We start from the raw sequence: 23,154 nt of genomic DNA, 5'->3' as shown, positions 1-23,154 counted from the left end.
TCCTAGTGGTTCAGCTCGTTAGAACACCCACAAACCAATGGTCAAGTAGAATCGGCCAACAAGGTCATCGTAAAGGGCGTCAAGAAATGACTAGACGAGGCAAAGCTCCTATAGGCCAATGAACTTGGATCCGTCCTCTGGTCATACCGAACGTCCCCTAGACCTCAACCGGAGAAACCCCCCATTCGGTTAACCTACAGCCTCGAAATCATTGATCCAGTTGAGGTCAGGTATCCTAACCCACGGAGGACCGTGAGGGGGGGAGACACGATGAGAACGCCAAAAGGATCTAGCAGACGAGGTCAGGAGCATATCACACCTGCGGGAACTTGCCTTAAAGCAAATGATAAGCCTAAAGTACAATCACAATGTGGTAAAAAGAGACTTCAAACCTAGAGACCTCGTCTTGCGACGAAGCAACATCGGTCCTCCTACTCCCAGAGAAGGGAAGCTCATACCCAACTGGGAGGGCTCCTACTGGATCAAGATGGTAATCGGGAAGGGAGCTTATAAGCTCGAGTGATTAGATGGGACCGAACTCCCAATCAACAAGATCAAGGTCATTTAAATTTTCTTTTTATTTTCCTTTATTGTTTGAGTTTGTTTATTATTTTATTGCATATTTCTTTTCCGAGTACTCTTGCCTACCCACATCGGGAGGTTTTAACGAGACCCAAACTTTAAATAAAAAAGCAAAACAGTACAAATAAAACACGGCTACCCCTAGAGACTGATCACTCCCGAGGCCAAAACATGGATATCCACGAAGTTAAACAAGTATTTGAAATGGCCCACCAAGAGGCCAACTATTTATACATACAAAACGGCCCACCAAGAGACCACAAAAGCATTCATGAAAACTAAGAAAAACGGCTTAAGCGGCTTCAAAATAAAAAAGCAAATCAGTAGCGGCCGAACAAATGGCTTACAAACCAAAAAAGTAAATATTATTTTATTAAGGTTTAGGGTTTAGGGTTTATTTTTTTATTGCATATTTCTTTTCCGAGTACTCTCGCCTACCCACATCGGGAGGTTTTAACGAGGCCCAAACTTTAAATAAAAAAGCAAAACAGTCCGAATAAAACACGGCTACCCCTGGGACTGAACACCCCCGAGGCCAAAACATGGATATCCACAAAGTTAAACAAGTATTTGAAATGGCCCACCAAGAGGCCAACTATTTATACACACAAAATGGCCCACCAAGAGACCACAAAAGCATTCATGAAAACCAAGAAAAACGGCTTAAGCGGCTTCAAAATAAAAAAGCAAATCAGTAGCGGCCGAACAAATGGCTTACAAACCAAAAAAGTAAACATTATGCCAAAAGCAGCTTACAAACTTAGAAAATAAATTACAAATAATCATTCCAGGTCCACGATTTGGCCATCCTTAACGGTCCGAAACGCTCCCATTACGGACACGTCCACACCTGGAGCAATGACCAGAGCTTGGGCCCTCATGGTCTCCTCAGCAGCTGAAATCGCACCCTTGATATCCTCCAGCAACTCCCCCTTCTCCTTCGTCAGCTTTGCCACCTCGTCTCTTAATGCTTTCGCCTCGACAATTAGAACAACAACCTTAGACACGAAATCCAAGTCCCGCTTGCATTCACCCGACAGCTAAGTGAAAAGCGAAGTCTCTACCTCGGAAAGACGGAGAATTTCGGCTCCGGTGTCTTCAACATCTTTTGCAGCCTTCAAACGAGTAGCTTCTCCTTTAGCTTCCTAGCTTCTGCTTAGGACTGGCGCAGCTTTCCATCCAAGAGTCACACTTGGGCCAACACCGACTTTGCCTTATGAACAATAACAGCAGACCGAAGGAGGTCCTGGTACAATGACTTTGCCTGGCCGGTGACATCACAATCATGAAAAAACTCCTCTGCATGGGAAGGAGGTGATGATTAATGAAGCTAGGAGCGTCAAAACTCTGGTCCATCACAGACGGCATCGGCCCCTCCTTCTCCACATTTTCCCTGCTACTCCCTTCCACCAGTTTCCTCTGCTTCCTATTCGCCTTGGGAGACGAAACCTCGACAACCTCCTCCTTGGCCCCAGCGGCAACCAGCCCAAAAATTAACCACAAAACATAAGCACTGTCTTTGTTCGCAGGAGACAGCCCCTCGTAAGTGACACACGTTATGTACGATGCACCGGTTCCAAAGTTGCAGTACGTCACAAACTGGCGTTCACACTCCAGGGTCAACCAAAAGGGATGGCTCGCCCGAGTAGGACAAACTTTAAAGTACTCCCCTTTAAACCTATGAAAAGAATCTTTAAATAACCCAAAAATTCGCCGATTCGGCTGAGCCTGGAACGTCACGTAACCCATTTTATGTTTTTCCTCCTTGGTCGGAAGGGTACATAAAAAGAACAAAAACACCTCCACCCGAGCAGGAAGCTCCAGGTAATCACAAATCAATGCAAAAGCCTGGATGGCCACCCAACTGTTAGGATGCAGCTAAGACGGCACCACCGAACACCGATTGGGCAGCACCTGCATAAAGTTCGAGAAATAGAGCTGCAACCTCATTCGCGTGAACATGGATTTGTAGACCCACATCCATCCCGAGAAGCACGAGCTCATACTGACGCTCCACCTCACGACCCCTACAAATAGTCCCTTTATCACGGAGCCTTTGGAGGTCTGCCTCTATCACTCGCGACAGCATCCCCCGCACGTCGGAGGTCACCCAATAATACGCATTTGGAATGCCACCGGTTGAGACAACGGGAGCCCTAGGACCCTCACTTCATCACAAGACCACGCCAAAAATAGTGGCACGCGCCCCCTGATTCTCTACCACTAGCACTTGAAGAAAGAACCCAAAATAGAAAAATGTAGAAATAGAGAGCAATCGAAAACAAAACATAGAAAAAACAAGTAGGCAAGCAAGCAAAGAAGGAGGAACAGAGCGAAATACTAACCTAATCATCTAAAGTAAGTAAAGAAGGAAACACAACACGAAAGGCAAACAGGCAAACACACGGATGAAACCAGCCAAAAATACAAACAACAGGAATGAAGTACGCAATAAGAGAAAATGGGAGAAGCAGAAGGAGTTATGAAGCAAAAAGGTACCATTACAAGCAAAACCTCCAATGTTTCAAATGAAATATAAAAGGTTGGAGGGCAAAATTGAAAAATCCAAAAAACTTTCCCTGACATTAAATGGCTTTATGACGCCTAGGGAACCGCAACTAGCGAAATTTCCCTTTGAAAAAAACCAACGAATAGGCGGTGGGGCGTACAGGCACTCCACAATTCCCCAATCTCAACTGAAAAACATGTATGACACCCACCACAACGAGCTCATGGCCACACGAAAACGCCTATAGCGATGAGACTGATCACTCTCACTCTCTCGCTTCGAGGGCAACTGTTCCGAACCCGACCTTCGAGTCCTCTTGCAGAGCAACCACCAAACCCGGTTACCTGGACATGGGTCACCATCACGGCCTAGGTAATCCTAATAACCACAAACTAGCCCAGAAACTTCAAATCACTAACCAACATTCAAATTCAAACACTTCCATTATCTTATCTTATCTTAACCAACAAGATAGGATAAGATAACGACCACAAATTATATAAAGAAAGACAAAGACTCCCTCAATATGTTACACAATCCTAATCTACACTCATACCTCTTATATTCATTTTGATTTGGATGTCAGAGTGTCTTTGCAAGTATCATCTCCCGTCGCTCCAGGAATTTAACCCATCGTTATTGAGACTGGCTGATTCTCACCCTCCTCACAATCCGTGTAAGTGGCTTCTTGTACATTATATCTGATGAAGAAATATTATTATTTTTGACGCAATAAATATTTATATTTATAATTATTTAATTTACATATATGAAATACCTAATTTATAATTATATTTATTCGAATTTATATACATAAATTAATATTATTTGTATTTTTATTTATTAAAATTAATATATATAAATTAATAATAATTATTTTTTAAAGATAATTACTTATATTAGTCAAATAGTGATCAAAATTAAAAAAAAATGCTGGCCTCATTTTATTGGAAGCCATCATTGTCTAAAACAATGAAGAATAAGCATTGAAGACAATGGCTGCGATGACTGCGCTTGGCGGTGGGCCGGTGCCTTAAATCATCTTACTTTACAGGTAAGCGATGCAAAAGTATTCTCTGTCTCCCCTCATATTCATCATTAAATATAATAATCAAATTAATTTTTCAATTTTTATAAGATAATTAAACTGATAATTTTGTAATTTTTTTTTTGATTAAATTAGTTGTTTTGTTTTAATTTTTAAACTGTAGGTTGACTAGTGAATGAAATTAATAAAAAGTTAACATAAAATGTTAATTATTATATGACATACTACAGTTAAACAACTTAATTAACATTAAATTTAATTATTTTATCGATAAAATTTTTAATTAATTCTTTATATTTTTTTAATTTCAAGATCTATATACCATATCAGATTTTATAATTAAATTTTTATCATGACAAAAACTTTAAAATTAAATTAATAAAATATTTTATTAAACTATATAGAATATTCAGTCTATATTTATTTTGTTTAACAAAAATATTTCGTTAATTCTAATATTTTTATCACGATAGAGACTTAATTACAAAATCTGATATATATATATATATATATATATATATATATATATATATATATATATATATATATATATATAAAGAGAGAGAGAGTTAATCAAAAATAAAAAATATAAAGACTTAATTAAAAATTTAATAAGATTATAAAAATTATTAGAATAATTAAACCTTAATATTATAACACGTAATGATTAATGTTTTATGTTAGTCTTTATAATATGATTAAATTTTTATAGTGGTTATTGAAATTCATCTTGTGTATTAATTTATTATTTAAGATTTTAATTGTATTATTATCGTGTTTGAGATTGAGTCTCGTATATTAATAAATTATAGTAATTCTTCGAAAAAATTTTTTTTGCAATGACTCAGGAAAGAGTAATGAGTTAGTAACTTGGTACTTCTTTCTCATGGTGGACAACAATAAAATAACGTCGATTGTTTTTGTTGTCTAATAAAAGAATAAACGACGTTGTTTTGATAGTTGTGAATGGAATATATAAACTGTTTACACACATTTTAATTAAATTTTCTGTTTTGATTGAGCCCCAAAAATAAATAATATGGTTTTACTCCTATAGTCCTATTTAGCATGATAAAGGACTAAAAGAAATACTAACTCATCACTCTATTTGTTTAGTGACAGTTACAAAGCAGTTGAGTGACCACTATAATAACACCCTGAAACTTAATTTCAAAAATTACAATAGTGCAATTAGGACTTTAATCTGTGATTAATTTTAAAAATACGATAAGACAAAACATTAAAAAAATACAAGATACAAAGATATAAAAATTAACATTTTTATATTTTATTTGAAGATAAATTATAATAAATTATAAAAATTTAATTTATTTTTAAAAAATATAATTATAAAAAAATAAAATATATTTTTTATTAATATTTTATATTTTTTTCTGTATTTGACAAAAAATACAAAATATATATTAATTTACTGTCAAATATAATGTCTCTCTGATCTATTTATATTTTATTTGATAAATATACTTTTTATATTTATGTCTCAATATCCTATATTTATAAATAAATACAGTTTTAGAGAATAAATTGATGCACGTCATCAATTTTAATAATCATTATAAAAATTTAGTCTTTATAATATTGTTGACAGATTAACTTAATAAAAATACTAACTTGATCCAACATTTAAAATTGAATAATTAATTGATCAGATTAGAAACTGTGAGAACAATTTGATTGTTATTTTAATTATAATATATTCAATGTATTTGATCTCGTTATATAGTTTAACTTACCCTATCTTTTTTTTTTCCTTTTTTCCTTTAAAGAAAAAATCGAAAAAGACAAAAGGAAAGATGGCTATTTGGTGAATGCAAATATAGGTTGTTCTGCTTAAATTTCTTAGAGTGGAATGCACTTGAACTTTTGTTAGGCCTTTATTAATTTATTTATTTATTCATATACAAAATTGAGTCTTTGATTATAAGGAATATCCTTTGATACGGTCAATAGATCGACATTGACTATACATATTCTGCAAGTTTTGTTTATAGCTAGGTTTAATTCTTCTATTTTTTCTTTTTTTCATGTAAAATGCGTTTGAAATTTGTTTTTCTAATCATTCTTTGATGAATAATAAGGAAAAGACCATGTATGTTTTTAGAAAAATGTGGTTCTCTAAGACATGGTATTATTATTATTATTAAAGAAAGAACTTGTGTAAAAAAAAAAAAAAGCCAACAAATTATAATTTAAATGTCATAATCTTTATATTCTTATTTAAAAATTTTGAGTTCGAATCTTACTTTTAATTTTGGATTAGAAAAAAAGTGTAAAAATAATAAGCGATTAATTTGTTTCATATTTTATTTTATCAATGATCATATTTTGATAGAAAATTAAAATAATATTAAATATTTTAAAATTTTACTTATCTTTATTAGTTATGAAAATAAGAACATACTAAATTAATTAGAAGGTCAAATGCACTTTTTAGTTTTTACAGCTAATTTATAAAAAACTCAATTTTATACTTGTTTATAAAAGGTTTTACCATAACCAAAATGTTTTTCCTTACCCATCTAAATTTTGTAGGACAAAATTTTCATAGGACCACTGTCTTAAATGCAAAGAGAGTTCATATTTTCAGTGTGCTTTTCCTATAAAACGTCGCTGTTCAAGTGTTACTTATTATGGCACAGAAATTATTATTGGCTGTGATTGGAGGATACTATTTAATATGCATTTTAAAACTATTATCGAAAAGCTGTGAGTGTCCAAATATATATTAAAATAAAATATCTAAAGTAAAAATAAAATATTTTAAATATTAAAAACGAAATTAAGATTTATCCAAATATATATTAAGAACTATATTAATCTTTTATCAACTATATATTGATATACTCTCATCCATCTTCAAATAAACATGAGATATAAATTAAATGAAATTTCAACTATATCGAATAATAATTAAGAACATATGAATATATTACTTTCCAGACTATTAATGAAGAAATAAAATAATGTTTCTCTTAAATTTGGAAAAGAGGGGGCAAGTCAGGAAAGGTGAAGTGGATGGGGGATTTAGATATTTTTTTCTTTCTTTCTTTATTTTCTTACTACCTATTATTATTTTTCTTTTTTTGAATAAGTTAGTAGTAGGAGGCAAACCTACCCACATTAGGCATTATGCCAATTTATATTACTAATAATAGCAATATAGCATTAGGCGGTGACCGACCTATCCCTGTTTCTCCCACCTTTTGCATTGTTACAAAAATAATGCATACCATATTGAGTTTTCAAACATGCACTAAAATGTTAAAATTAGCGTAAATATTTAAATTAGTTTTTAATAAATTTTAAATCAGAAATTTGTTAAAATTTTTTTATTGTTTTAAAAATTTCCATCTATTCTTTTTGTTTGGCAAATTTTTCTCTCTATTAAAAAATAAAATATCTAATCTGAAATTTCCTAAAAATAATTTAAGTATTTACTCTTAAAATTATTATTAATACAATTTTTTAGTTTTATTAATAAATACATTAATATATATTAAAAATTTTAATTTTTTATAAAAATTATTTTTCATTAATAATTTTAATATATATCTCGGAATATATATTAGATAAACCATGATATGCTAACTTGGTTTATTATATTGCCAACAATCAAGTCCTTCTCAATCCAATTTTATTAGATATACATTCACATACATATTGAGACTGTATATACTATATAGCATTTATAGTAAGTATAAAAAAAAGGAAAAAAAGAAAAAAGGAAAACAAAGAAAAGGCACCCACAAGCACATAACATTTATTTTTGCTATGTATGTTATGTACATTATATATATAAATAATGTTATATATCTAAGTCATTTTATGAATCAAGTTTAACTATATTAAATAATAAAATTTTAAATAATATTAGTTATGATTGATTTTTATTATATTAAACTAAATTAATTGAATTTAGTTAATGAAAAGATTTAGATGTGTACTATTTTATTATTCCTTTCTTGTGAAAAAATCTTGTTATTAGACAATATATTTTTTATTTTCATCAACATGGAAAGCACACATGTATGTGCCAATAGTAAACACACTATCCTAATCAATAAATTTGGGTAATTATAGTAGTTTCTCGTAATGATGTTATTTGTGCAAAAATAAATAAATAAATAAAGAACTAATATAGGCTCAAAAATTTATATATAGGTTGAGAAAAGGTGGTATTTGCCGATTTTATTTATATATTAAAATTGAATATTATTAATTTTTTAATATATAAATTATTTATGTAAAATTTAATAGTAAAATAATATTAAATTCGTTTAAAATTTTTTTAAAATTAAAATAAAATATTTAAAAAAGTTTAAAATTAAAAAAAATATTTAAAATGTTAAAAATTAAATTAAAATAAAAAATTTGTGTCAAATTTAATGGTAAAATAATATTAAATTTATTTAAAATTTTGTTTAAATTAAAATAAAATATTTAAAATTAAAATAAAATATTTAAAATATTAGAAACTAAATTAAAATTAAAAAAATTGAGAAAAAAATATTTTACTCAGTTGAAATTAATTGCAACCACAGCAACAATCCATAAGTTGTACTCCTGTTAATAGGAATTTTATGCAACTGCACTTATCACAAATTCACAGTCAAATTACCACTCAGTAACTTCTAGAAAACTATAATTGGCCCACCTTACACAAGCAATCCAACTTGCATGTGTTGACGACTCATGAGGAAGCAAAATAATATATAAAAAATAAAAATATAAATACAACAAAAAGGAATTCCATCCCAAAAAATATATTTATTCGGATATATTTATTCATGAGAAGGAAAAGACGGAAAAAAAAAATGAAAGAAGAGTTTTATTTACAGTTCATGTATGTGCTGTTGTGTGGGGTGCCCGTTAGTGATAAGCACGCCTGGCATTTCATCATTCCCTCCCTTTCTCTCTCTCTTTTTCTCACACTTTCTCTCACCTCACCTCACAACTTCACTTCACTCTCGTTTTCTTATTCCATTTTTTTTTTTGGTTCTCTCTCTATACAAATTCATTCTTCTTGGTTCACCTTTATTTTCTTCCCCTTCCTCCTTCTTCTTTAGACAGCCCCCACTTTACCTTTTCCTCTCTTATTTTCTTTCTCCCTTCACTTTTCCGCCTTTTTTTTCTTTCTGTTTTCCTCCCTCCCGTTTTCTGCTCCCAGAAACAAGAAAATTTGCAGTTTCTCTCACTCTGATTGGATCTGCTGCTACCTACTCATTCCGATTTCAATTCCTTTATTGTTGTGAATTTCGATTCCGCTATTTTTGCAGCTCGAGGTTGCTTTTTTGTTCTTCGTTTCTCGGAATTTTTTTTTGGTAAAAAATTTTGTTTTGCTGATTCCGACACAATCGGAAATTGATTGCTGCCGTCGTTGCTTCTTTCCAGGTATGAAGACCTTCAATCCTTGTTTTTTATTGATCTTATTTTGTTTGTTTTAATTTTTGTTTATAGTTGCGTCGACTTTTTTGACTAGGATTGGATTTTGATCCGTTTCTCCGATTGGTCTGTTGTGTGTTTGAATTTCGATTGACTTGAGCTGAACAGTGCAATTTTTTTCGGCTTTTGATGCTGAAATTCGAGTAATTTTTTGTGGAAAGCGATGTGTCTGTTGTTGAAGTTCGGAAGCATTGGAGAATGCAGCTAGTGTTTTTGGTGTTTGTTGCATGCTGAGTTTTCAAGATCGAGTGTTGTGGCTTTTTGTTGTGTCTGTATTTGTAGTGTACTTGCATACGTGTCACTTGCTTAGATTCATGGATATATCTGCAATATATGTTCATTTGATTGCTTATGTATGCATTGGGCTGTGTAATCCCGGCGGAGAGTTATGGTGATTTGTGCTTGTTTTCACTTGTCTATGCGAAGTTTCACAAGTATGAAGCGGGCGCAATTTGTTTTCACCTATGTAGCTGGTTTACTCTTGGAACAGTCAATGATACGATTTTAAATGTTTTTGAAACTTGCATTCTTTTTTTATTTTTGTCTTATTTGATGTTATTAGGCATATTTCCTAGACTAGTAGAATTGCTACCTATTGGGTTCCCCCAAGTTGGCAACTCAATTCCAATTATATTAGTGAAATTCTGCTAAGTGCGTTGTAAGGCAATTATTGCATGCTCTTCCGTGGAAGTGTGTGTGATTGTGGCATTTTCTTTATTTACTAGCATCACACAGCTTAAACTTAGTGCAAATGTTGGATACCATAATACTTAGCTATAGTAGATACCCAAAGGGGAGAAGCTGACAAGAGAAGAGATTCAAATATGTAATTTTGGTTTTGGTTTAAGCCACCCAACTTCAATGGCAAGGCATATATGCTTTAGAGGAAATGAAACCCATTCTGTGTATTTGATGCTTGTGAGCTACAAGTGATCTGTAGTTGCTAAGCCTGCTTAAGAATGTCTTCCTTTTCTCCATTGAAATTAATCTGTCTTAATTCTTACATATGGAACATCGATATAGGCAACAAAGTCTTTATTGCACTTTTAATTCCCAATGCTGCGTGATAAAAGATATCTTCGAAGGTGAAGAGGTTATACCAGTGTTGGTGAAGGATATTTTGGCCTTTATTTTTAGCATGTGACTATTAACATTGGCTGGGATGTATCTGAAGATTCTTATTAAATTGAAGATCTGAACAAAACCAGAAAAAAATTAAGTCAATACTGAACTTAACTGATTCTCAGGAAACATGAGCTCATGTAATTGATTATAATAGCTGCCCCACTCTGGCTAGGCTTGTGGTTTATGATTTTTTCTTGCTTATCCCTGGCAAATTTAGCAAGGAGCTATCAATATGCTAATCTTCTATAATATCCAGTTAAATTTCTCTATGCTGACATAGTCATTTCTGACCTAAATTTCCTAGTCCGAACACTTAATGGAAGCATTTATATTTCTCTGTTTCTCTTGCTGTTATGTCGTCTTCAGCAAATTTACACTTTGATCTCACTTCTCTATTTAACCATTATTTCGTTCCAGGGAATTTGTGTTATATTTAAGCTAGGTTTTGGAGGAGCAAAGAGTAGAACAACAATATGGCCGTTTCAATGAGAGATGTGGATCCAGCTTTCCAGGGGGCTGGACAAAAGGCGTATCCTGCATCTAGTTAGCCTATTGTGTTGTTAATATATCACACTTTCTTTTTTAGAAAGCCTGTTGAAGGTTGCTACTTCGTTTGATCTTGTTCTATTCATAAATTAGTTTCATGCTTTGGTGTCTTTCTATTGCTTCTGCATTATTCTCCTTAACCATATACAGTGGACTCGAAGTATGGCGTATTGAGGATTTTAATCCAGTTCCTGTCCCCAAGTCCTCTTTCGGGAAGTTTTTCACTGGGGACTCCTATGTGATCTTAAAGGTAAGCAATGTCTGTTAAATGATTCTTTATTCATACAGTGCTACCCTGATGTTGCTAGCTGTTGTAGCGGGAAGCTTTTTCTAATTTTCTTTTTTCAAAAGTTTTTTCCTCTTCGTGTATTATTGTACTACATAGAGATGGAGATTGTAATTTAAAATGCCCCAGCATGACAAAAATTTATAGTATGGTGTGTTATGTGTGCCTGGACACTTAACTTCAGAAAATGTTCCTCTTATGGAACCTCTATACATTTTTATTTTGATAGAATTCGTCCTCAGATTAAATGAAAGCAGTGTTATTGGCAAAACGTGCTATAATGTCTTAATCATAAATAGCATTAGTTTAGCTGAATGGCTTCATTGGCTTCTTTTCCATGAGCCTTTTTTTTTTCTTCCAATAGAAAGATGATTCAATGTTGTTAGGTTCAAATCTTGGTCTGTTCTTAATGACCTTATTTTCGTAAAGAAATAGTCTAGGGGGCCAGCACTTTTATTAAAATTTGGCCAGCACTTAAAGCAAAAGAAAAGTGAGTAACCCCATACCATTAGATGTAATCTCACACCATTAAAAACACTAATGATGGCTAATTGATGGCTACAAATCACAAAATTTGCTGGCTCTCTAGCACTTCTTTTTGGTAAATTTGCATTATTCTTGTTTTCCTTTTTATTTTTGGCTATAATTGTTTATGTTGTAACTTGTTTCTCATCATCATCTTTTTTCTTCACTTTCTTTCTTACTTTCCATTTCTTTTTCTTTTTCCTGTTTGAGTTGCTTGTTTACACTCCAAATATACGAAGCTCTTTAAATTATGTCAAGATATTCTTATTTTCCTTTTCGTGCAGACAACTTCGTCAAAAAGTGGTGCTCTTCGGCATGATATCCATTATTGGCTTGGTAAAGACACCAGTCAGGTATGTGTGTGTGTGATTGTGTATCTTTTTTCCCTTCCTTTTAACATGGTTTTTCACCATTTTAACATTAGTTGAAAGTGCTGCTACCACCAAAATGTGGCGGAGCTTGAACAAAATTATTTTTTAACATTAGAACAATAAATATTAAATATAATTTTAGAGAAAATTCAATTAAAAAACTAATAAAATATAAAGTAAATACTAAATTCAATATATAAAAGGTTACCCAATTTATTAAAGACTTGCAAATTCTCTATTAGTTTATACAAATACAATTAAACTAATATTTATTTAATTTTTTTTATATTTTGTCTAATGTATAAAAAAATTAAATTTAAAGACCAATAAAATCTAAAATAGCACTAACATAAAAAAAAACTAAATAAATAAGTTTGTAGTTGTATGAAAATAGTGGGTAATAATGAGATTGTGTTAGTATCAAATATGAGTTTGTTAAGTTATCAAGCCCATTCCAGCAATTGCCCATTATTAGTCCAACATGCATGTTAAGTTTAAAATAAAAATATGTTGAATGAATGGTAAATATGAGAGTTGAACACGGGTCATTGTGTTTGTGGCTAGAAGAATATAATGCTAACCAATTGAACTAATTTCACTTTTTGTCTACATACAAGTCATGTTCTTATAAAATATTTGGGGGGGCCATGGCCCCCCATTGTCCTAGAGAAGCTCCGCCAACCAAATGATTATAACATTTTATAACAGGATGAAGCTGGTGCTGCAGCCATCAAGACAGTTGAGCTAGATGCAGCTCTTGGAGGACGAGCTGTTCAATATCGTGAAGTACAGGGCCATGAAACTGAAAAGTTCCTGTCTTATTTCAAACCATGTATTATACCGCTAGAAGGTGGAGTTGCTTCTGGTTTCAAACATACTGAGGCAGAGAAACACAAGACACGATTGTTTGTATGCAGAGGGAAACATGTTGTACATGTCAAAGAGGCAAGTTTGTCATTATTTCTTTGCCATTGAGGATTGAGTCTTGTTTACCATTATTGAACACAGTAGACACCTACATAAAAATTTTTCCTACTTGTTAAGTATGCATTTGTTCTGGTTATAGGTTCCATTTGCTCGATCTTCACTCAACCATGATGATATTTTTGTTCTTGATACGGAGTCAAAAATCTTCCAATTTAACGGTTCCAATTCATCTATTCAAGAAAGGGCTAAAGCTTTGGAAGTTGTACAGTATATTAAGGATACCTACCATGAGGGAAAATGTGAGGTAGCTGCTATTGGTAAGTGAACAAATATGTTTTAACTTGTAAAAGTGATTACGGTGTATCTTGAATTGAACATGCTTAAACATCCATGCAGAGGATGGAAAATTGATGGCTGATCCTGAAACTGGAGAATTCTGGGGTTTCTTTGGGGGATTTGCTCCTCTTCCACGCAAAACTGTTGGCGAAGATGAAAAGCCTGCTGATTCTCGCCCACCAAAGCTGCTTTGGTAATATTATAGTTTTTGTTTTGGTGTTTTTCTGTTTTTGCACTGCAAGTATATTTCATGAAATTCATTAATGTTCTAAACTCGCTTTCTTATCTTCCTCTTTTGCCTATTGTCTTGTGGGGGGAATTGCTCCTAACACCATTTAACACAGTGTCATGTTGGATTTAGATGTTTGGGCATCCCCCAACTTCACACTTCTGAGTTCAAAGCACTTTATGTCAAGCAAACTGTTAAAAATTAGTGGAAGTGAATGAGATACCATTAGAATATGTCTTAAACTCCTTTAATGCGATAATAAAGTATAAGGAAATAAAAAGTTCAATTGAAAAGCTGGCTCAGCTAAGAGGAAAAACCTTGTTAGCTTTTGTTAAATATGGATTATTCAATGTTAAAACATGTTTTGATGGTGTCACATGTAAGTCACATTACATTGCTACTAATGTGTTGCTTGATGAAAGTTTTTTTTAATTATTTTTTTATTTTTATGTTAATAGTGTAAAATTTCGAGATTAGTTACTTCTTTTTAACCTTTTAATCTGCACATGGCCCAAGTTAGGAGGGTGAAAACTATGATTCACCTGGGTTTTTTACCCTCCTTCATAAGTAAAAGTTACAGTGCTTATCAATGAAGTACTGCTACATATTAATGATTATTTTGGCCTAAAATCATATTAATGAACAACACTCAGAACTTGAAAGTAGCATGGATGACACATTGATAAAAATAATGTTTCATGCTAAATTGTTGAATTCTATAATGCTCTGGTTTTGCAGTGTTGAAAAAGGACAGGCAGAACTTGTTGAAACTGATTCTTTGAAAAGAGAATTACTGGATACAAATAAATGCTATATTCTGGACTGTGGGTTGGAGGTGTTTGTCTGGATGGGAAGAAACACCTCCCTTGATGAAAGGAAAAGTGCAAGTGGAGTAGCAGATGTAACACCTCATCTTCTTTTCTTAATCTTAATCAGTATAGTACGTTAACAGTTTGTTATACTTCTAATCATTGTTGTCTTGCTATTGACCAACAAACAGGATTTAGTCAGTGGCACTGATAAATTGAAACCTCAAATAATTCGTATAATTGAAGGATTTGAAACAGTAATGTTCAGATCCAAGTTTGATTCTTGGCCTCAGATCACTGATGTAACCGTTTCTGAAGATGGACGTGGCAAGGTAGCAGGTAAGCGGTAATTTTTATGGGTGTATTGTGATCTGAACAAATTTTCCTAGCAATAATTTTTGTTATCAGCATCACTGATCACTTTGTAATTTTATTGTCCATCTTTCCCCTTGTTTGTGACTTTATTTAGCACTTCTAAAACGTCAAGGAGTGAATGTCAAGGGTCTCTTGAAAGCTGATACAGTAAAGGAAGAACCTCAACCATACATTGATTGCACAGGACATTTGCAGGTACTCTGGCAGTTTTAATGATAAATTATCCATTAATACAGATATTCCTTGATGTAACTTCTATGAGTCTTTTTATTTGTTTTTCTTCTAATAAGAGAATCTTCTGCTACTGTAATCTTAAGGGTCTTAGATCCTACTGTTGACAATAATGGGAAGCTGAATGTAATAGTGTTGTAGTACATAAGTGTGTTATACATAAATGTTATGTTGTATCATATTCAATGGCTGCTTAATATCCTGTACAAGAAATGAACTTACAAGTAGGGAAATTTCATATAGAATGTTCAGCACTACCTTTCCTACATAAATGGTTTTCATTTTAATTATCATGAATATCATTTTAATTGATTCTTTTCTTATTTAAATTAGAGTTAAAGTAACAACTTCAGATATCGGGGTGAAATTTGTTTCCAACTTTCGATTTATATGCATGGTTGCGATTGATATATTAGCTGTTCTTGTATTGCTTTGCTGATATTTGATATTGGGTATTGCTTGAGAATTCAAATGTGTGCTCTATTTTGTACTTTCCCTGTATTAGTGGAGTGGTTTACTCTTTTGGCTCTGCATTTACAATTGGATTTACCCTTAATACACAGGTTTGGCGTGTGAATGGTCAGGAAAAGATCCTTCTTCAAGCCTCTGATCAGTCAAAATTTTATAGTGGGGATTGCTACATCTTTCAGTATACATACCCTGGAGAAGATAAAGAAGATTGTCTTATAGGGACATGGATTGGAAAGAATAGTGTTGAGGTGAAAGATTTGGTGTTTAATTCTTCTTCTATTCCCACTTATGTGTTTGTTTAATATGAAAACGTAAACAAATAATCTGGCTTCAATATTCATTTGGAGCTGAAAAATGTATATGTGATTAGATTACAGGAGTGTTGCCTTTATTCTTTTGAGAAAATTTTAAATAGTTCCGATAGTTTTTATATATTTAGGGACTCTTTAAACTTTAGAAACTGTGGTGGCACCTACCTTTAAAACTACAGGGAAATGTCAGAGATGTAAATTACTTAAACTTAGGGAAGTTAATCCTGGAAAGGGACCTATTTAAAAATTCCATTGGTATAGGGACTTGCAAATTAATTGAACATGTTTTAGCCTATGGTGGCCCTATTTATTATGAAGCATTGGGGGCTGTTTTGGGAGACAATGCTAAAAACGAATGCATGACTGAATTTGTTTCAGTTTTGAGTTGTTTTTGTTTGGAGGAGTATTGTGAATCTATTGGCTGCACTATTTACAAGTTCTTTTGGTTGAAAATAGGAAGATAGAGCTTCAGCAAATTCCTTGGCTAGCAAAATGGTTGAGTCAATGAAGTTCCTGGCATCCCAGGTAATTTTTCTTGAAATCGTATTTTTCTGCTTTGTTGATATTTTATTTCTGCTCATTTCTTGCCTCAGTATTGATATGTTGCATTTGTAATTGATTGCAGGCACGTATATATGAAGGCAATGAACCCATTCAATTTCATACTATACTACAAACATTAATTGTTTTGAAGGTTTGTGGGATACTAATATTGTTGGGATAAGCACTTGTAATATATTACTAATGTTTTTTTTTTTTTTTAAGCTCTTACTGAATTTTTATTCTCAAATATTAGGGTGGACTTAGTGATGGATACAAGACTCACGTTGCAGAAAAAGAAATTCAAGATGAGACATATAAAGAGGATGGTGTTGCACTATTCCGCATCCAGGGCTCTGGACCAGACAACATGCAAGCTATACAAGTTGACTCAGTATGTCATATTGTCTAATTTCTCTTTGTAATGAACTATTGACCATATTTCTATTCGCATCTATTGTGATATTTCTATTCGCATCTATTGTGCAACACCCCCTACTTCTAGATGTACAAACTCTGTGTGATCCTATTTTGAAACTGTTCTGTCATCTAGGTTGCATCCTCCTTGAATTCCTCTTATTGTTACATACTTCATAATGGGCCTGCTGTCTTTACATGGTCTGGAAGTGCTACAACTGCAACAGACCAGGAACTTGTTGAGAGGATGCTGGATTTGATAAAGGTTTGATACTTGTGTATTGATACTTGTGTATTTAATACTTGTTGCACTATTCTTTCAAGAAAATGTTCAATTTCAGGCAAGGTAGGGTGGGGCTATGCATAGTTGATGCTTTTGATCCAAACATTTATTTGTGTTAGATATGGAAGTATAAGCCTTTGCACAATTGTTTAAGCATACTTGAGTAGAAGTTGAACTTAAGTACAAGTAGGATGAACCTATACCCAGTTGATGCTTTAAGCTCAAAGGGTTTGGATGCAGATTTTGTTACATCGACCGAATTACTTATTATAATTTATACTTATAAATGTTTCAAGAGACTACTATTTAATATTTCTGTTTACTTGTTTACTGAAGTTTCTCAGTATTATGGTTCTCATTTGATGGCAACTTCCTGCAGCCAAATTTACAATCCAAACCACAAAGGGAAGGTACAGAATCTGAACAATTTTGGGAATTGTTAGGAGGAAAATCAGAATATCCGAGCCAAAAGATCACTAGGGAGGCTGAAAGTGATCCTCACTTATTTTCTTGCAACTTCTCAAAAGGTAATGCTTATTTCCAAGCATGCTAGAAAGATTTATCTTATACTCTCCCTCCTTCGCAGACAGACAGCTGACTTATTTGGAATGGTTTTCCTTTTCTGCTTGTCTGAACAATGTGCAGGAAATTTGAAGGTGAGCACAGCTGTGGAACTTATTATCTTTAATCACCTTGCATGATTTTGTAATTGAAGGAGATCGAAGTATGAAGAGATAATAAAGTAGTCTTTTTTAAAAAATAAAAAATAAAAAAAAAACCTGTTTATAGCGTGTTTTATTTCTTTCTATATAAAGAAATCTTAGTTTGTTAGAGAGCATGATTAATCACTGCAAGGTTGTTCTTGCCATTGCAGTTTTCTTTAAGGATTTTGGGTGAAAATGCTGAAATTGTTGTCATTTTGTCACATCACTTTTTTGATACCTGAATTTGTATAAATGGATAACATTCATGAAATCTTAAGGGTTAATTTGCTCCTGCTTTTGTGCAATGCTGTTAATCGGATTTATTTCTGTGGTAGTGCATTAATCTGAAGCTTTATTTTCAGGTGACAGAGGTGTACAACTTTTCCCAGGATGATTTGATGACAGAAGACATTTTCATTTTGGATTGTCACTCGGAAATCTTTGTCTGGGTTGGCCAGCAGGTTGATCCCAAGAGTAGAATGCAGGCTCTGACAATTGGTGAGGTATAACTAGTCCTGCTGTTTCTAGATGCCAAACTATAATAGTTTTAGGTAGTGGCCAGTATTTTGTGGACTTCATTATCTCCTTTAAGCTATCTTAGTATTGATATAAATCCTTTGATATCCCCTATATTAGTAGAAACCTCTTAAATTTCAACTTATGTATTTTCGTTGTCTTTTAACATTTGATATCTGTTCTTGTTTCTAAATACAGTTGTGGATTTGCTAACTCATCCTTTTAAATTGAACAGAAATTTCTTGAGCACGACTTTCTCCTGGAGAAGTTATCTCATGTGGCTCCAGTATATGTTATCAATGAAGGGAGTGAGCCACCGTTCTTCACTCGCTTCTTTAAATGGGATTCTGGAAAATCTGCAGTAAGTTTCTGAATGCAATTACCTAATATGACTTAAAACTGTTTTAAATTCTGACTATTGTCCTTTCTTTTTCTTACCTTGTAGATGCTGGGAAATTCATTTCAGAGGAAGCTTACAATAGTGAAAAATGGAGGTGCTCCACTTCTGGATGTAAGGGATATCCTTTTCTTGTCTTCTATTTGCAATCAAACTTGGTTTTGAGTCAAATTTTCATTGGTTCTTTGTCCTTAGCAGTTTAAAGAATGCGACACTGCTGCTGCAAACAATTTTTCTAATGCATTTTTCTTCTTTTTTATTTTTTGTTTTCTGTAAATTAATATAGGTAAATATTGCATAGAGATTTTAAGTAACAATTGATAATTACGGCAACTAATTTAGGCTGTATAAAGTTTTAAATGTATCTTATATAAATAAATCTATTACTGAAGCATAGCAACTGAAAAGCCAAAAGAGAAAATAAATGACGTAATGGAAACAAATTCTTTTGCTATTCTCTCCTCTTGTATTATAGCTTCAAGAAACTTGTAAACTGCTTTCCAAATACTATAATTAATTTAGGTAAGCTGAAAAATAAAATTTGTTGGCAGAATATAGTCTCCATATTTTTTGTTTTGGGTGGGGATGGTTTGTTTTTCTTTTTCTTTCTTTTTTTTTCTTTTGGGCATGGGGGTTGTCTTGTTTTGGAGTGACTTTTGTAATTGCCATTTGGCTACAACCTAAACATTATTACTATTGAATGCAAATAGACAGTCTGATTGACTGTGTGCCGCAAGTGCCCAGGTAAGGTGGAGGAAAATTGGCTTATTGGAGTATCAAGCCTTCCCCATAAGATCATGACCATTTTGCCCAACTTTAGGACCTTCTGCCGGTGCCTATTTTGCTGCAAGTTCTTTGGTTAAAAGTAGTAGTATATTATTATCGAATTCATTGAGGTGTTCCTTCTGCTTATAAATAATAGGGGGTGAATATGGACATTTGCGGTGTTAGATCTAATTATATTATGCGGATATAGGCCATATTTGTTTGGACTTCAACTGACTAGTTCAGATCATTCTAATTCACTTAATTCTCCACCACACTACCCTGGAAGGATAATACACTTGTCTTCATAAATTCTGTTTGCATACTCAGATATTCTGTCTGGTTGCTTAATGTTTCACACATTACCAGAAACCCAAGCGGAGAACACCTGCATCTTATGGGGGAAGGTCTAGTAGTGTGCCTGATAAAACTCAGCGTTCTTCCCGCAGCATGTCTGTTAGTCCTGATCGAGTACGTGTGAGGGGCAGGTCTCCAGCTTTTAATGCACTTGCAGCTAATTTTGAGAACCCTAATGCCAGGAATCTCTCAACTCCGCCGCCAGTAGTTCGAAAGCTGTATCCAAAATCTGTCACGCCAGATTCTGCAAAAGCAGCACCAAAATCTGCTGCCATAGCTGCTCTTAGCTCTAGTTTTGAACAACCACCTTCAGCACGAGAAAGTATGATACCTAGGTCAGTTAAAGGTAAGCAATTGAATAAATGATTGGGCATCCCTTCTCTTCTCTCAGTTCTATACTTCTGCATTGTGTATTGAAATTTGCTTTAATCCAATATGCTTTCTGTTCTCTGGGTTATGTGTAGTGAGCCTTTCTACTAACAAATCAAATCCCGAGACAAATGACAAGGACAAGGAGAGAGAGAATTCTGTGACCAATAAAGTGGAATCCCTATCCATAAAAGAAGATGCTAAAGAGGATGAAGCTGAAGATGAAGAAGGCCTCTTGATATACCCATATGAACGCCTCAAGATAACATCTACGGATCCTGTAACAGACATTGATGTGACTAAACGTGAGGTACGATGGGCAATCTAAATATGGCCTCATTTTTGTTTATCCTCCTCTCTTTTGGAATTGCAGCATATATTTTATTTTGGTTTAATTTCTTTTGATCTTGATGTACATAGACTTACCTATCATCTGCGGAGTTCAAAGAGAAATTTGGGATGACAAAGGATGCATTTTACAAGTTGCCCAAATGGAAACAGAACAAACTTAAAATGGCTGTTCAGTTATTCTGATTCACAAGTTCATTTTTCCTTCTGTCAACTGTCTATGGGTCTGGTTGCAGGTAGATTGAACTTCGGTTATTATGTTTCCATCTTGTTCCGGCCACGAACTTCATGTATAAACTTCTTTCAGTGTCTAGTTTTACAGCTCAGTTGGGCTTTTCTCTTTTGCAGTGAGGAACAGAACGTGGAAGTAAAAGGGACAGCATCAGTGTTTTTTTAGCTTAGCTGCTTCTGCTCCCAAGAAACTTTTCATGAAGAGAAACTAGAGATTTTTCACCTCTATTTTTCCTTGCATCGGTTTGAATGTTTAGGGTTATTTCTTGTTGAGTTAGTTGTTTGGTATTAATTTTATAGGTCAAAGGTTGTTTGTGAGCTTGCCTTTATTTATTTATTATTTTTTCTTTGAGGGTTTTATTTTAGTTTCCATCTTATTTTTTAATTTATATTGTTTTGGCAAAGCAATTGGGTTTGCAAATGCGGTCTACCTAGGTTGTATTGATATTGAGGATTAAGTGTGTACAGCAGAGTGTAAAACCAGTCAAACTTTTGTTTTGGAAATAAAGTGTGATTCTTTCTTCTTCTGTGTGGCAATTTACAAGCAAGTTCGCCACCGAATGTAACAAGAGGGTCAGCCAGAGACCATTTAATACTTACAAGTTACAACTGTAGACATGAACACAGCGAAAGTTCACACGATGGTAATTTAACCAAAATTCCCTTCCTGACTTTTTGGATTTCTTGAAAATTGGGAAGCATAAAGAATTTTGTCATTGGATTGAGCTATTAATCTATTGTTGCATTTAAATAGCTAGTTACCTTCTTTAGGTGGACCAATTAAAAGGAGGCATGGCTTTTAATGTCACCAACCACCGGTTCATCTCTTTCTCATAACTTGATTCAGGCTCTATCCGATGTCTCACCCTCAGGATACAAGCTCCTTGTACCCATTATTATTAGAAGATGTAATGGTTATTATTAGAGTATTTATCTATTTTAGTCTTCAAAGAATTTTAGACCAGACAATTTAGTTTCCAATTAAAATTAAGAAAAAATGACATAAAATATTGACTTTTTGGTTCACAGACATTTAAATTTCCAACGATTTAAAAATACATTTAAGTTTTTGACCTTTTTAAAATCTGGACACATTGATCCCTTTGTTCACTTGGGTTTAGCAGATCCAATGAAAAAATCAAACATGGCTTCCATTGTATTTGCCTGGCCGATATATGGATGCGCACGTGGGAGAGTTTTTAAAATGGGACAGATTAGATTCATGGATCGATATGTCCAGATTTTGATAAAGTCAGGGGCTTAAATGTATTTTCAAATTCTCAAGGATATAAATGTCCGCGGACCAAAAGGTCAATGACCTATTTGCCATTTTCTCTAAAATTAATTACTCGATTGGTCTCTAACAATTAACTTTGTTAGCCACTTAAGTCCTTTACTCTGTCAACTCTAATGGAGGACATAATAGTCCTGGGCAACTCTAACAGGGGACAAAATGTTCTTTGGTTCCACTTTGTTCGGAAAACGACACTATTCTCCCCCAATTTCCTTCATATGTCGCATAAGTAATAGTCTAATGCTGCAACTTTAAGTTACGCAATGCACACTCTGCAACTTTAATGTTCACAAAAAAAATTCTCAACTTGTTCTCAACCAATTCATACTCAGGATGACTATGTCTCTCAAGTACTTGTCGTCTTCCATGGATCCCATGAATCTATACATGAAGTCTGATTTGTTAAGACCCGTCGTCGTCGCCATCTCTCTCCTCCTTTGCCCTATCATCTCCATGGCCACATTGTCTACCACTTCGATTGCTTCCTTTAGCTTTTTCTTCGAACCAATGTTCAGTAACAATTTTAGTTTTCATATGAGCGGCGATGGCGACATTGCTTGTTGTACTGATAGCTTGGATGCAAGGTCGAAACTGTCTGCCATCTTGGACTCCAAGAGAGAAGGAATGAAACACTTAGGGTTCATTTCAAATGAGAATTTGCATATGATGTCCTAATGTCCAACAATCTATATTGTTTGCCGGAGAGTGGAGAAAAGCATGCTCTTGGGGTAGTTGTGGAACTTGATCTTGAGGATATGGTAGACGTTGTCGGGGTTGGAGGTGATGTTG

General features: G+C 33.6%; 1 protein-coding gene across 1 annotated transcript; it reads left to right on the top strand.

Moving 5' to 3' along the window:
* The first annotated feature begins 8,956 nt into the window (after positions 1-8,956).
* On the top strand, positions 8,957-21,594 carry LOC112796579 (villin-4). Its single transcript, XM_025839107.3, has 24 exons — positions 8,957-9,551; positions 11,145-11,256; positions 11,424-11,523; positions 12,369-12,437; positions 13,164-13,400; positions 13,522-13,699; positions 13,779-13,911; positions 14,686-14,848; positions 14,948-15,095; positions 15,226-15,326; positions 15,926-16,081; positions 16,601-16,669; positions 16,770-16,838; positions 16,941-17,078; positions 17,238-17,366; positions 17,764-17,911; positions 18,030-18,040; positions 18,451-18,591; positions 18,840-18,965; positions 19,050-19,115; positions 20,136-20,469; positions 20,588-20,802; positions 20,913-21,076; positions 21,189-21,594. Exons 2-23 carry the CDS (start codon positions 11,201-11,203, stop codon positions 21,024-21,026), a joined length of 2,901 nt encoding a protein of 966 aa, XP_025694892.1. The 5' UTR covers positions 8,957-9,551; positions 11,145-11,200; the 3' UTR covers positions 21,027-21,076; positions 21,189-21,594.
* Positions 21,595-23,154: the final 1,560 nt, after the last annotated feature.

This window comes from Arachis hypogaea, chromosome 4 (genome assembly GCF_003086295.3).
Source record: "Arachis hypogaea cultivar Tifrunner chromosome 4, arahy.Tifrunner.gnm2.J5K5, whole genome shotgun sequence".
NCBI lineage: Eukaryota > Viridiplantae > Streptophyta > Magnoliopsida > Fabales > Fabaceae > Arachis > Arachis hypogaea.
The sequence above is the reverse complement of the archived record's forward strand: the minus strand, read 5'-3'. Positions and strand labels throughout refer to the sequence as shown.

Bases quoted from the DNA above. Each gene is read 5' to 3' on its own strand.
- LOC112796579 (XM_025839107.3), top strand. From the start codon at position 11,201: ATGGCCGTTTCAATGAGAGATGTGGATCCAGCTTTCCAGGGGGCTGGA. The intron at 14,849-14,947 runs GTAACACCTCAT...ACCAACAAACAG, and splicing joins GTGCAAGTGGAGTAGCAGAT to GATTTAGTCAGTGGCACTGA. The intron at 20,470-20,587 runs GTAAGCAATTGA...GGTTATGTGTAG, and splicing joins GATACCTAGGTCAGTTAAAG to TGAGCCTTTCTACTAACAAA.